The sequence below is a fragment of the Gorilla gorilla genome, chromosome 8 (genome assembly GCF_029281585.2).
Source record: "Gorilla gorilla gorilla isolate KB3781 chromosome 8, NHGRI_mGorGor1-v2.1_pri, whole genome shotgun sequence".
Lineage (NCBI taxonomy): Eukaryota > Metazoa > Chordata > Mammalia > Primates > Hominidae > Gorilla > Gorilla gorilla.
Window position 1 is genome coordinate 108,097,783 of NC_073232.2, and position 14,865 is coordinate 108,112,647.

The 14,865-nt window shown below is 41.5% G+C and overlaps 1 protein-coding gene across 21 annotated transcripts in view; it reads left to right on the forward strand.

The window, feature by feature from the left end:
* ENTPD1 (ectonucleoside triphosphate diphosphohydrolase 1) overlaps positions 1 to 14,865 on the forward strand; it is a 190,993-nt gene that overhangs the window by 142,499 nt on the left and 33,629 nt on the right. For 13 of the 21 annotated variants that reach the window (XM_055352595.2, XM_055352592.2, XM_055352593.2 and 10 more), the window contains 5 exons: positions 6,242 to 6,359; positions 8,892 to 9,042; positions 11,024 to 11,183; positions 11,903 to 12,142; positions 13,994 to 14,254. In XM_055352595.2, the coding sequence (XP_055208570.1) occupies positions 6,242 to 6,359; positions 8,892 to 9,042; positions 11,024 to 11,183; positions 11,903 to 12,142; positions 13,994 to 14,254 (930 nt within the window). Of the gene's footprint in view, positions 1 to 6,241; positions 6,360 to 8,891; positions 9,043 to 11,023; positions 11,184 to 11,902; positions 12,143 to 13,993; positions 14,255 to 14,865 lie in introns of those variants that run through there. The other 8 variants (XM_055352603.2, XM_055352601.2, XM_055352602.2 and 5 more) reach the window with 3 other exon arrangements.

The window sequence follows — 14,865 nt, forward strand, 5'->3', positions numbered from 1 at the left end:
CTAGAGTCTTACTAAAATTATAAGCTTTGTTTATAAACCCAAGCTCACTGAGACAGACTGATGAGGCTGCTGAAGTTACCATTAAAGCTACAGGAACTTTTAAGAAAGATTTTGAAGACACACTGTGTCTGAAGGGACCATGAAAAGTTAATGATCATACTTGCCTGTGTTACCAGATGTCTTAGTCTGTTTTGTGTGGCTGTAACAGAATGTGACAAACTTGGTAATTTATTAATATAAAGAACAGAAATTACTTTTCTCACAGTTCTGGAGGCCAAGAAGCCCAAGATCAAGGTGCTGGCAGGCTTGGTGTCTGGTAAGGGCCTGGTCTCTGCTTCCAAGATGATGCCTTGAACTCTGCATCCTCTGGAGGGAGGAATGCTGTTCCTCACAATGGCAAAAGAGTAGGAGATAGCAAACTCACTCCCCAAACCCCATTTAATTGTGGCATTAATCCATTTAAGAGGGCAGAGTACTTGAATACCTGAATACCTCCCACTAGGGCTCACCTCCTGATGCTGATGCATTGGTGATGAAGTTTTCAACACATGAGTTTTGGAGAGGAAAACAGTCAAACCACAGCATCTGTCTTATGAGCTTTTTGGGGATGGTGTAGGACAACTCCAGTGGTACTACTTTATATTAGACAATGAATATTAACCTCTTTTAGGGCTGGAAGGAATTTAGGAACCATCCAGTTCCAACCCCCTCATTTATCCATTTGATTCAATAATGATCTGGTGAATTCTTTCTCTGTGCCTAATGTATAGTAGGATATACCATCGTGGATGCTGTATATACTGTGGTAAACAAAGTAGACCTGCCCTCATGTAGCTTACAATCTAATAATAAAGATAGATATTAACCAAATAGCTGCATAAATATGTAATTACACCATGTGGCCAGTACCGTCTTTAGAGGGAAAATACAGGCATTCTGATCAGGAGGGTAGGATCTAAACTCAGGAGGTCAGAGAAGGCTGAGATGTCAAGTGAAGAGCTTTCTCGGTAAAGTCCCTGGAGCAGAAACCATGAGACCTATGGGCAACTGCAAGCAGGCCAGTTCCACCAGAGGTGTTTTCTGAATTAGAAGAGGGTGAAATATTCTACTTCTGTGGAGCCAGGAAGCAGGCTGTCTGATGCTCTAGTTTCTCTTTCTTTCTGCTTCTAAATAGACTTACCCAGAAGCCTGGTACTATGACATTTGTGTAGGTAGAATTGTTTCCATCCTAAGGAGATATCTGCCCCATGTCTATATGGCCTCCAGTCTCAGTGAGCTTAGGGTCTGTTGTGCCTACATTTCCAGGTCTTCACCAAGGCCCCTGCATTGGTGTTTCCATGAACCAAGCAAGGTCACTTCTACTGTTCCTCTTTCCAGACCAGCACTTCTATCCATGAAACCTAGCTCATGAAGATCGGTTATGATCTTCATGTGATCACTGCACTCCAGCCTGGGTGACAGAGTGAGACTCCGTCTCAAAAAAAAAAAAAATTTAAAAATTTAATTTATTTTTAGACTCATGGGGCACATGTGCAGATTTGTTTCATGGGTATATTGCATGATGCTGAGGTTTGGGCTTCTAATGATCCTGTCACCCAAGTAGTGAACATAGAACCTGACAGGTAGTTTTTCAACCTTTGACCTCCTCCCCACCTCCCCTCTTTTGGAATCCCTAGTGTTTATTGTTCCCATCTTTGTGTTCATGTGTACCCAACGTTTAGCTTCCACTTATAAGAACATGCAGTATTTGGTTTTCTGTTCCTGTGTTAATTCGCTTAGGGTAGTGGCCTCCAGCTGCATTCATGTTGCTGCAAAGGACATGATTTCATTCTTTTTTATGGCTGCATAGTATTCCATGGTGCATATGTACCACATTTTCTTTATACAATTCATCATTGATGGACACCTGGGTTGATTCTATGTCTTTGCTATTATGAATAGTGCTGTGATAAATATACAAGTGCAGGTGTCTTTTTGGTGGAATAATTTGTTTTCCTTTGGGTATATACCTAGTAATGGGATTGCTGGGTCAAATGGCAATTCTATTTTTAGTTCTTTGAGAAATCTCTAACCTTCTTTTCACAGGGCTGAATAAATTTGCATTCCCACCAACAGTGTGTAAGCATTCTCTTGTATGCACAATCTTGCCAGCATCTGTTATTTTCTGACTTCTTAATAGCCATTCTGACTGGTATAAGATGGTATCTCATTGTGGTTTTAACATTCATCTCTCTGATGACCAGTGATGATGAGCATTTTTTCAAAAGTGTATTGGCCACTTGTATGTCTTCTCTTGAGAAGTGTCTATTTATGTCTTTGACCCACTTTTTGTGTGTTTACTCTGTCACTGGTTTTTTTTGCTGTGCAGAAGCTCTTTAGTTTAATTAGGTCCCAGTTGTCGCTTTTTGTTTTAACTGCATTTGCTTTTGAGGACTTAGTCATAAATTCTTTCCTGAGGCCAGTGTCTGGAAGGGTATTTCCTAGGTTTTCTTTTATGACTTTTATAGTTTGAGGGTCTTACAGTTATGTGTTTATTCTACCTTGAGTTAATTTTTGTATATGGTGAGAGGTAGGGGTGTAGTTTCATACTTCTACATATGGTTAGCCAGTTTTCCAACCACCATTTATTAAATAGGAAGTCCTTTTCCCATTGTTTATTTTTGTCAGCTTTGTCAAAGATCAGTTGGTTGTAAGTGTATGGCTTTATTTCAGGGTCTCTATTCTGTTCCATTGATCTATGTATCTATTTCTGTACCAGTACCATGCTGTTTTAGTTATCATAACTTTGTGGTTTAAAGTTAGGTTATGTGATGCCTCTGGCTTTATCCTTTTTGCTTAGGATTGCCTTGGCTATTTGGGCTCTTTTCTGGTCTGTATGAATTTTAGAGTAGATTTTTTTCTAATTCTTTGATTTCTTTGGGCAATACTACGCATTCAAAAAAGACTTGGAAGGAAATAAATAAAAATAAAAGTGATATCTAATTAGTAGAATCTTAAACATCTTTTTTTTACTTCATTTTATAAGTGATATTTAAGAAACTTTTAGTACTCTTAAAATATAAAATAATATTGAAATAATCCCAAGGGAGTGTCAGATCTCTTCCTTACCACCTAAATCTTACTGTTTTCTTTAAAGGATATACTCATAGGGACTTTTGGAAATATTTAAATATAAGCTACAGAGAAATGTTGGGTTTCTCCACTGCCAGACTTTGAGGCATTCACTAGCTAATGGACTTTTGAGCCCAGGAGGCAGAGAGAACATGAACATTCTCCAGACTTCTGGGAAGCTTTATTTACTGAAGCCCTTGTAGGCCTCGTACTCTTGTGCATTGGAAAATGCTGGTGTGGTGGAAAGAGAACAAAACGTTGTGGCTACCTGGGCTCTGATGGATGTTGTAACAAAGAAAGGCAAACTCCCCAAATGCTCAAATTGAACTTTCAGTCAAGCTTTATCTGTCTCTCAAGCAGCAAACAATGCCAGTTTTTTATTCTGCAAGCCATTTTAGAAGACAAAATGTTTGGCACAGTTGCACAGGTTAGCATGCTAGTGTACTGTGTACACAAGATGAAATGTCTTCAATTTGTGTTAAAATATGCTTTACCCCCTTCTCAAACACTTGTCAAATGAAACGTAGTAAAAGCTTTTGTTTCTCAACTACCTCACTGTGTAAGTAAGGCCTTAGAGAAAACAAGCTGACAGAAGCAAGCCTGGTTCTTTGGCTCTATGGGAAGAATGACTTTCATATCAACAATGTTAGAATAAAATGTCCTGATCCCAGATAAATGCTGCTTGCTGATTCTACCTCGCCAGTTTTTGTCGTATGCTGCTGTGGTTGGAACATTTTCTGGCAGGAAGAAATCAGGGGCCCTGTTAGGAAACAACAGAATTTTCTGCCATGTAATTCCTGAGCCTCTTTCTCCACTCTGGGAGGTTTCTCAAGGGTCCAGTGGCCCCAGACCTTAGTCAGTGTTCCTCTCTGCCCACAATGGCCACCACCTAAGCCATTTCTTGGATTCCTTTCACTGCAAGCCTAGCTGCAGAGAAGTCTGTCCAGCTTGCTTCCTTGCTGTGCCCAAAGCCAGCATACAGGCCCTTTTCTTTCTAAAGGCATAATGCTAATTACTGGAGGGAATCCCCACTGTGTGTAACTAGGAAGAGAACACTGTGGAGGTTATGGCAGGTCAAGGGTCCTCACAAGGTCTGCACGGTGGTACTCCCTGGTCTAGTGAAATGGATTAGAGTTTGACACTCAATAGGCTCTACTTTTAGCTTTTCCTAGTGGTCCAGGGAGGTCTCTTAAATCCTATTTCTTATCTTCTTTTCTCCCTGGAGTCTCTTAGATTCATAGCAGATGATATATATACCCATTGCCACCTACATTTTCAGGTCTTCACTGGGGCCCCTCATTGGTGTCTCCATGAACCAAACAAGGTCATTTCTACTGTTCCTCTTTCCAGACCACTGCTTCTGTTCATGCAACCTAGCTTATATACGTAGGGAGATTCACACACACACACATACACACACACCACACCCACACACACACCCACACACACAGCTAAATTAAGCATTTTTAAAGTGGCAGACCATACTTTGAGGTCTGCAGCTTAAATAAGCAGCCACGTGACAAGCGTCTCCTTCTTCTCTTCCTTTCGCTTCCCCATTTACTTCCCTCTATGTTTCTTCTCTAAGGAAGATTTAAAAGCACATGTGCCATCATGCTCTTTTCCCAAGTTCATGTCAGATGTCATTAATCAATCATGGAATTTTTTAATCCTGAGTAAGCCCAGAGATATAACCAAAGATGACTATCAGTTGATCAAAATGGGCATTGAGCAGTTTACTCCTGGGTAGATACCCCCAAAGAAATGAGAGCCTATTTCAACAAAATGAAATGCATATGAATGTTTCTGGCAGCTATATTTCCAGTAGCCCCAAACTGGAAATAACCCGAATGTCCATCAACAGTTGAATGGATAAAAATATAGTATATCCGTATAATGAAATACTCTGCAGTGATGGAAAAAGATGAACTACTGATACACACAGTTTGAGTTCATCTTACATAGTGTAAAGTGAAAGAAGTTAGACATAAAGGAGGCATACTATGTGAGTTCATACATTGCAGTTCAAAAACAGGCAGAACTCATACATGGTGGTAGAAGTTAAGACAGTGGTAACTGACTGAGAGGGGCACTGAGAAGCCTTATGAGGGCTAGAATGTGTTCTGTATCTTGATCTGGGTGGTGGTTATATGGATGTGCACATATGCAAAAAGTTATTGAGGTGTATGCCTAGTATTTGCACACTTTACTGTAGCTACCCCTCATTTAATGTCCTTAAAAGGGGGCACCAATTTGAAAATTATTGCCCAGCCCTTGCTTCTATGTTTCTGTGTATAGTTTCTGTTTCTAGTTCTTTCTCCTGCTGTCATCTGTCCTTCTTCTCCTCTGCTGACTTTCTTTCCTCCTTTTTTTCTTCTTTTCATCTCCCCCTACTCGTAAAGCTAAAAACATGAAGTTTAAGTACATATATTGTAAAATATATTAAATGCAATTTTACAGTTATATTCATAATTTAAAAGTGAGTGTATTTAGTGTTTTTTACACCTCTCCTTAAAACAAACTCTGCATTTATTGAACTAAAATTAGATGAACATATTTATTACGTCTTACTGGCACTCAATGGAGTAACTCAGTGGTTCCCAAATTTATCTGCACATTAGAATCATGTGGGACCTTATAAAAATTCCAAAGCCCAGGACACAATACCACATCAATTAGATCACAATACCTGGGTCTAGGACACAAGCATCAGTAGCCATTGAAGCTTTCCAGGTGATTCCCGTATGATTCCAATGTGTAGACAAGTTTGGGGACTATAGATTAATGGCTTTCTATTCCTTCCATAGTGTCTCAGCTACTTCAGCATGTGGTTCTGAATCTTGGCTGCACATTAGAATCACCTAAGAAGCTTCTAAACAATACTGCTTCTTGGGCCCTGTTCTGCATAAGGTCTGAATATTTCTAACATGCAAACAGCATGAAGAGCCCCGTTCTAGCAGGGTTGTTGTCCTGGTAGATCTTGTGATCGGAGTGACTCCAGTGCCATCCCCTCAATGTTCCTCTCAAATACTTTCTCCTCATGTTTTTGAAAATTCCAGTCCTTTCTCTTGCAAGCCTAATATGGAGATGAGTGATGTGATACTGATAAGTTTTTGGTCTGTGTTGCTTTCAGTATGGGATTGTGCTGGATGCGGGTTCTTCTCACACAAGTTTATACATCTATAAGTGGCCAGCAGAAAAGGAGAATGACACAGGGGTGGTGCATCAAGTAGAAGAATGCAGGGTTAAAGGTAAGATGAAGACCAAGGGAAGGGGAGGCCAACAGTGGGGCATGAGAACATGAGAGGTGTATGACCAGTAGAACACAAGAGAAAAAGGAGTCCCACGCATAGGAAGCCAAGTGAAGAAAACAGTGCAGCTGCTGTTGTTATGTTATCGTTACAGAAAACATATTGAAATCAGTCGTTAATGATCAAAACCTAAGAATAAACACACATAAATATAATTAATAGTAGCTCCCATCAACAGAACACTTCTGCATGCTATGTACTTAGTACTGAACATGGGTTACTTCAGTATACCCTCATAATCTCCCTTTGAGGTATGCATTATTATACTAATTTTTTAAAAATGAGGGCACTGAGGTTGAGAGAGGTTATACCACTTGTTTGTTACTCAAGCTAGTAAGTGATGGAGCTGCGGTTCAAACCAAGTTCTGCCCGACTTCAAGTCTACATCTTAGCCAGTGCTTCTCAAACTTGCATGAGCTTGTTAAAAACACAGATGATGGGTCCCATCCCCTAGAGTTTCTGAGTCAGCAGATCTGGAATGAAGCCTGAGAATTTGTATTTCTAAGAAGTTCCTAGGTGATGCTAATCTGTCTGGTTCAGAGATTTATTGCTCTCTTAATCTTTGTACCCTGATCTACAGCTTGGAAGACATTTTTCAAAGCTTTCAGCTTCTGTGTAGGCAGGAAAGACCAAATTATAGGCTCTTAGGGCTGGGAAAAGGAACTTACAGATCGTTTAAATTTTGTTTCACAGAGAAGGAAACAAAAACCTGGAGGATTAGTGCCTTGAAAGTAGCAACAGAATAGAGACAAGAATCTAGGTCTCCTAATTACACTCTAGGTTTCCTGCTACTCTGAGCTGCTGCATTATATATCAATAATTTTTTTCTTTTAAGGTCATAATATGTTAGAGTGGTTGACATTCAGCTTTCACTCCCTTTACCCAGTACCCTACCATGCACCATTATACCACAATCTCTCTGACTTTTATCTCTCTTAGCCTTTTGAGCTGGGAACCCACTGTTTATTTTTAGTCAGACTGATAGCCTAGATCCTAGAAGATAATTGATTTTCAGTTTGATAGCCTGTAGAATCCACTAATTTTCATAGGTCGTCAAGAAAGTAGTAGAGAGGAGATATTTCCAAGAGAGCAAGTCATTCTACCCAGTAGCCCCATCAATACTGACACTTTGGCCCCATCTGAGACAGTACTTCTGGCCTTTCTTAAAGCCCAAATGCCTCATTTTATTGGCTTTTATTTAACACACTGCCTTCCATTTTTAAAAGTTATTTTAATGGCCAAGCACGGTGGCTCATGCCTGTAATCCCAGCACTTTGGGAGGCTGAGGTGGGCGGATCACAAGGTCAGGAGATGGAGACCATCCTGGCTAACACGGTGAAACCCTGTATCTACTAAAAATACAAAAAAATTAGCTGGGCATGGTGGTGCATGCCTGTAGTCCCAGCTACTAGGGAGGCTGAGGCAGGAGAATCACTTGAACCCGGGAGGCGGAGGTTGCAGTTAGCCGAGATCGCGCCACTACACTCCAGCCTGGGCGACAGAGCAAGACTCTGTCTCAAAAAAAAAAATCTAGCAGATGTCCTTCTTCTGAGACTTATCCCATGAGCGTTTGGCCTAACAATGAAGGATTCTTCCCTCTCAAAAGAGAGCGTTCTCTAGTTAATCAAATATTTAACACCGAATTTTCTGAATCAAAACAATTAGCTGGTAACTTAGAGCTGATTTTCTCATGGTTATTAGGCTGTTTGAAAACCTGTGAATGATCTGGATAACCTATTTGAATAATTATCCTTAAAGCAATTACTCTGCTATGAAGCACTGATAGTGTAGATATTTATCTTAATGTGAGATGAAAGTGTTGTTATAACTTCAAAAAGCTTAAGGAATCTTGGCTCTAATCCTCCATAGCAACAGTCAGTTTTGCTCTAAAACTGGAAAAACAGTTTTGCTAGGGAGGCAGGATATCGGAGTGGAAAAGTCACTGAAGAGACATAGATTCTGTTCCTCTTTCTTGTAACAGGAAGCAACTCCACCTCAGAAACTTTAAGGTGCTGGCCAGGATCAGATAACTAGTTAGTGGCAGCTTCCATCTTTTTAGTAAAAGCCAATTTGTCTGCTGCTTAATTTTTATTCTAAGTGTTATCTTTAGGTCTTTTAGGAACTAGTGTCATTAATTACAGTGTTCCGGAGGAAATATCAAAAAGCAGCTAACAGTAGCTATCTATAAGATCCCCATTAAAGTCTGAGAATGTTATGCAGTTGAATATGAAATTGCGCCATCCAGTGGCAGAATTATTGAACACTGGACAGACCCAACTTAAAGTCTGGAAATTAAATCCTCTGAAGGCTAGGTCCAGTGAATTACCCTCTAAGTACAATAACCTAACGTATAGTACATCAGGAAATTGTTTTCTTGTATTTTTTTCAAAACACCATATTTTGATCTACTATTGTCAAGGTATGTTTTATAATTTTTTTTAAAAGATTGTTATCTTCTACATCTTTTCCTAGGTCCTGGAATCTCAAAATTTGTTCAGAAAGTAAATGAAATAGGCATTTACCTGACTGATTGCATGGAAAGAGCTAGGGAAGTGATTCCAAGGTCCCAGCACCAAGAGACACCCGTTTACCTGGGAGCCACGGCAGGCATGCGGTTGCTCAGGTATAGCAGCATGTAGGGACCAAGAGTATCTGGGAGTTAGGCTTGGCAGTGAAACAGCCTCTGAAGTTATGGGAAAGGGCCACACTCCCTAATACCCCAAGTTCTACACACCCAAGTCCATAATTAAGAAAGGATATTTCAGTAAGTGAATAAAATGTTCAAACTCTTAGTATATATAGGGGTAGGATTTTATGTATGTTAAAAAAAAAAGCCCCCTTGTGCATCTCCCTATGGGGGATTCAAGGGGGAAGGGGCACAGGGAGAGAAAGACTGGGCCCGTATACTCTGGGGTTTGGGGCTACAGATTTAACTATTCAATATCTGGGAGGAAGAGGATAAGAGGAGACTCATAGACATCCCAGGTCATAAATATTCACAACTAGCACATCTTTATATCACTTGATACCTGTGTGAATTATTTGTTCACTTGTTCATTCATTCAGCATATAGTGCCTGCTCTATCCAGAATATGAAAACTCAACCCTCAAGGAAATCAGTTTCAATGCAGGGTGATCAGTGTTTTAATAGAGGAGTGCTCAGAGCTGCTATGGGAGCACATTTGGCCCTGCCCAGGGTGAGAGGAGGTCAGGAAGACTTAGAGGAAGGGATGCCTGAACTGAATCATGAAAAATGAGTTGGAGGATCGGGGAACAGCTTTATCAGCAGAACAGACAGCATACATTCAGTAACTGATGTTTATTCAGCACCTATTATATGTCAGGCACTGTTCTAAGTACTGAGGATACAACAGTGAACAGGACAAAGTCTCTGACTTCATGGAGCTTGTGTTCTACCGGATGTGCAAAGGTAGGGAAGTGTGAGAGGCATATTCAGAGGACTGTAAGTAGTTCTGCATAGATAGAAGATAGGTAAGTAGTGTAAAATAATAATGATAATAATAGTAGCAGCTCGTATTTATTGAGCCCTTCCTATGTTCTTGGCACTACGCTAAGCACTTAATTGCACTGTCATAACAACTCTATGAAATTAACAATTATTAACAAGATAAGGAAGCTGTGGCTTACAAATGTTAAGTAACTCACCCAAGGTCACACACCTGGGAAGTGGTGGAGCCAGGATTCTGAGTGGGATTCTGAAAAGGAAGGGTCCAGGTCACAAAGTGCCCTATGGGGCCATGCTAGGGAGTTTGGAGTTTATCTTAGAGATAGTAGGAAGCCATTAAAGGATGCTACACAACTGGTGACACTGGTAGAGAAGATGGATTGGAGAGGAGAAAAGCTGGGGATAAAAGGAAGGCAGTTAGTAGGTGTGGACGCCATTTAGATGAGAGATGACAGGGGCCTAATGCCAGCTGGAAGGTAGCATCCTCTCGCTCAGAGACTCCCAGTGTTGGGTAGCCTAGATCTTGGAAGCAATTGCATCCCAGCTTCATTAAGACAACCCTGGAAGATTCCTTCTTTAGGTCTCAAGGTCTCAAACAGACCCAAGAACTGAGCTGTAATATGAGGAAGATTTTTCCCAGTCTGGCAGCAGAGGAGATTGGATGTCTATTCCAGGTCATTTGCCACCTGGTTTCTACTAGAACCCTAATTAAAAACCTGGAGCAGAGTCTGGCCATGTAACCAGCTAGGAGCCACCCACAGTGGTTAATATAGCACACATCAGCTTCAGGTATGGTCATCAAACCATACCCAGCTATCACCACCACAGTAATTTTAAGAGCCTTTGATAACTTTTTGAGCCAGGGAACTTCAGAACAAAAGTGGTATTTTAAGGAAAACCAACCTATGAAAGGATTGGAAGGATGTGGATTTGGAGAGAGATGAACAAAATATTAATTCTGCCTCATCCAAAAAAGGAGTTTCTTGGACAGCTATGTGTGAAGATCCCCATCTCTTCATTTATTCCAGGGTATTATGGTTCACTTCTTAGTAGCACTGTGTGGATGCTGTAGCTGAAATGGGTAATGTAATATAATTATTAAAACAAAAATGATAACCTCAGCTCTTCCTTTGTACAGGATGGAAAGTGAAGAGTTGGCAGACAGGGTTCTGGATGTGGTGGAGAGGAGCCTCAGCAACTACCCCTTTGACTTCCAGGGCGCCAGGATCATTACTGGCCAAGAGGAAGGTGCCTATGGCTGGATTACTATCAACTATCTGCTGGGCAAATTCAGTCAGGTGAATATCTCACAGCATCCATGGAGGTGGCTCTCTGGAGGCCAATGCCATTGCTATCTCAGGCAGTACTTGGGTCGCTAGCCAGAATGAATGAATGAATGATGGATGGATGGATGGATGACTGGATGAATGAATTTACTCTCACATTTGTAAGGGTCACCAGAGGTATAATTCTTTTACAAGACCTTCTACTATTGGGAGAATAAGGACATGTCTTAGGACCTTAGGGAGGCATAAAGGAAATTAAAAATTTATCATTAAAAATTAGAATAGCTAACATTTGCCTTCTGCTATGTGTCTCCCACTGTGCTCAGCACTTTTCATGTTTTCTCTGATTTCATCCTTAGAACAACAGTATGAGGTACTACATCATCCCCATTTTAGAGCCCCATATCGATGCCTAGAGAGGGTAATTAGTCTGCCCATGGCTGTACAGCTAACAAGCGACTGAGTGAGAATTTGAACTTGAATGTGTCTGGCCTCAGACCTCTTGTTTTTAAACACCAGTTACACTGCTTCTATGTCCGGCAGTCTGAGCTATGTCTTTGAAGCCCCTCTTTTCTTGCTGATAATCTGTTGTAGATCAGGAGCCTCTAGTGAGCTTTGCCTCACCTTTATGCCCCTGTTTCTTTGCCTTAGGAAATCCCTGACTCCAATAGATAGTATGAAAAGCAGGGTGTCCAGAGACTTCTAGCACTGGTAACTGTACTGTCTTTCAGAAAACAAGGTGGTTCAGCATAGTCCCATATGAAACCAATAATCAGGAAACCTTTGGAGCTTTGGACCTTGGGGGAGCCTCTACACAAATCACTTTTGTACCCCAAAACCAGACTATCGAGTCCCCAGATAATGCTCTGCAATTTCGCCTCTATGGCAAGGACTACAATGTCTACACACATAGCTTCTTGTGCTATGGGAAGGATCAGGCACTCTGGCAGAAACTGGCCAAGGACATTCAGGCAAGTATAACTCAATCCAGACCTGCCCTCTTCACATCTGCACCTCCAGCCCCCACATCCTGTTGTTTTCTGTTTCAAATTCAGTAGTTTGTCTGAACGTGGTTATTGTACTTTCCAAACCTTTTTAGGCAGGATATTGAACTACATCTGGTTGACCCCTATACATTGTTTCAGTCAGACATCCCCTCCCATGTTTGTTTACTGCGTTATCTCCACAGACACAACTGAGATCTTCTCTCAGGAAATAATTTCTCCCCTTCGTGGGGTTGATAATGAAAATTATGTGGTAGAATATTGTTTGTTGGAGGGGGAATTGCAATTTATAAGCTCTTTTAGACCACTTTTTAAAGCTCCCTTTCCTACAAACTACAAAAAAACAGAGTTGTTAGAAATGACCTGGAGAGGAGAAGGAAAAAAAAAAAACACTTCAGGAGAAACACAAAATGTATCAATTGACACTTCAAATCTTGTCATCTTGTCCCCAGATGCTTTCTGCATTTTGAAGACAAGAAAAGTTAAACACACTTTGGGAGGCTGAGGTGGGTGGATCACTTGAGGTCAGGAGTTGGAGACCAGCCTGGCCAACATGGTGAAACCCCATCTCTACTAAAAATACAAAAAAAGAAAAAAAATTAGCCGGGCATGGTGGCACATACCTGTAATCCCAGCTACTTGGGAGGCTGAGAAAGGAGAATCACTTGAACTGGGAGGTGGAGGTTGCAGTGAGCCGAGATTGTGCCACTGCACTCCAGCCTGGGCCACAGAGCAAGACTCCATCTCAAAAAGAAAAAAAAAGAAAATAAAAAGAAAAAGAAAACAAAAGTTAAACATACTCAACATCATGTGAGTACCAGGCACACCCTGACAAGTAAACACAAAGCCAGGATGTCATATCCAGCTGTTCCCTGTCTCCACTGAAAGGATAACAAGTTCTCTGCTCTCCTCCAAAGCATTCTCTCTGGTTTTCAAAACCACTACCAATAAGATGGTCCTGGGAGTAGGGGGCGCTGAGAGACATCCACTGAGCCTCAAAGCTCCACTAACCTTCTTATCCACAGCAGCCTCCTTTCTTCCCTAGTAGGTTGTGGGTTAGAAATTACTTTTTTTGGGGCCAGGCGCGGTGGCTCACACCTGTAATCCCAGCACTTTGGGAGGCGGAGGCGGGTGGATCACTTGAGGTCCGGAGTTCGAGACCAGCCTGACCAACATGGCGACACCCCGTCTCTACTAAAAATACAAAAAATTAGCTGGGTGTGGTGGCACACACCTGTAATCCCAGCTACTAAGGAGTCTGAGGCAGGAGAATCGCTTGAACCTGGGAGGCTGAGGTTGCAGTGAGCTGAGATTGCGCCATTTTACTCCAGCCTGGGCAACAGAGCAAGACTCCATCTCAAAAAAAAAAAATTATTTTTCTTGGATAGGAGAATGCTTGAAGAAGAAAAAAAAATTTTTTAAATAATTTTTAAATTATGTAGGCTCCTGGAGAACTACCCCCAGGCCCAAATTTCTGACAACCTTGAGAGTTTCCTTGTGAATTTGCTCCTGACCTAGATGATTAGGACTAAGCACTCAGGGACATTTCAAACTAATGGCATTTCTGGGCCCAGTTTTAACTACATCAGCATTCTTTGACTAGCCAAATACATTTATATCTGATACCACTTCTGGTGCCTGTTACACAAATCCATTTTTCATATTTATTCCTAAGGGTAAAAAGGCAGGGCAGGACATATTGATGCCAATACCAAGTGGTGGGATGTTGTACAGTGCCTACATATTGATTAAGTCAGACTGTGCCTTTTGTATCCAAAGCGTTCACACATGATGCTTTCAAGTGATTTTTCCATTCAGGTTTCAAGTAATGAAATTCTCAGGGACCCATGCTTTCATCCTGGATATAAGAAGGTAGTGAACGTAAGTGACCTTTACAAGACCCCCTGCACCAAGAGATTTGAGATGACTCTTCCATTCCAGCAGTTTGAAATCCAGGGTATTGGAAACTATCAACAATGCCATCAAAGAATCCTGGAGCTCTTCAACACCAGTTACTGCCCTTACTCCCAGTGTGCCTTCAATGGGATCTTCTTGCCACCACTCCAGGGGGATTTTGGGGTAAGTTTGTGAAATGATGAGGTATAGGATGTCTTGTTTACAAGTTATAGAATATGTGCCTACAAAAGATTTAAATAATAGGATGCATTTTTCTCTTACATAATGTCTTGAGGTAGATGATTAGGGGTTGGTTCTTCAGCTCAACTATGTCAGAACTTGGGATCAGTTTTTCCCACTATCTTTGTGATCTTTTTGTGTTAAGGTATGTTACTGCTCCAAGCACCATATCACTAGGTCACTGCCTCCTTTTTGGCTCTAGGCAGCACCTTAAGCCCAGGTTCATCTCCATTCTAGTCAACAATAAGAGTACTGCCTTTCCGGAATGGGGGAGGTCCCAAAGAGGTTAGCCCTAGCAGTGTGGGAAAACTGACTAGGGGGTTGTGCCCAGGGGACCTTGTGGGACAGACCTCCTACAGCCACAGAACAGCCACTCTGATGTGGCATCTCCTTTGGCCAAGTGACAGAGCAGACTTCCCAGGGCTGGGGATGCTAAATCTGCCTCTTCCTTGTCTCTGCCTGTCCCCAGGGATATCTCCCTTCAGGATGTCACGATGCTTACTGTGGGTTAAGACAAAGACAGGTTTCCTGCTAGGGAACCCAGGATCATGGGG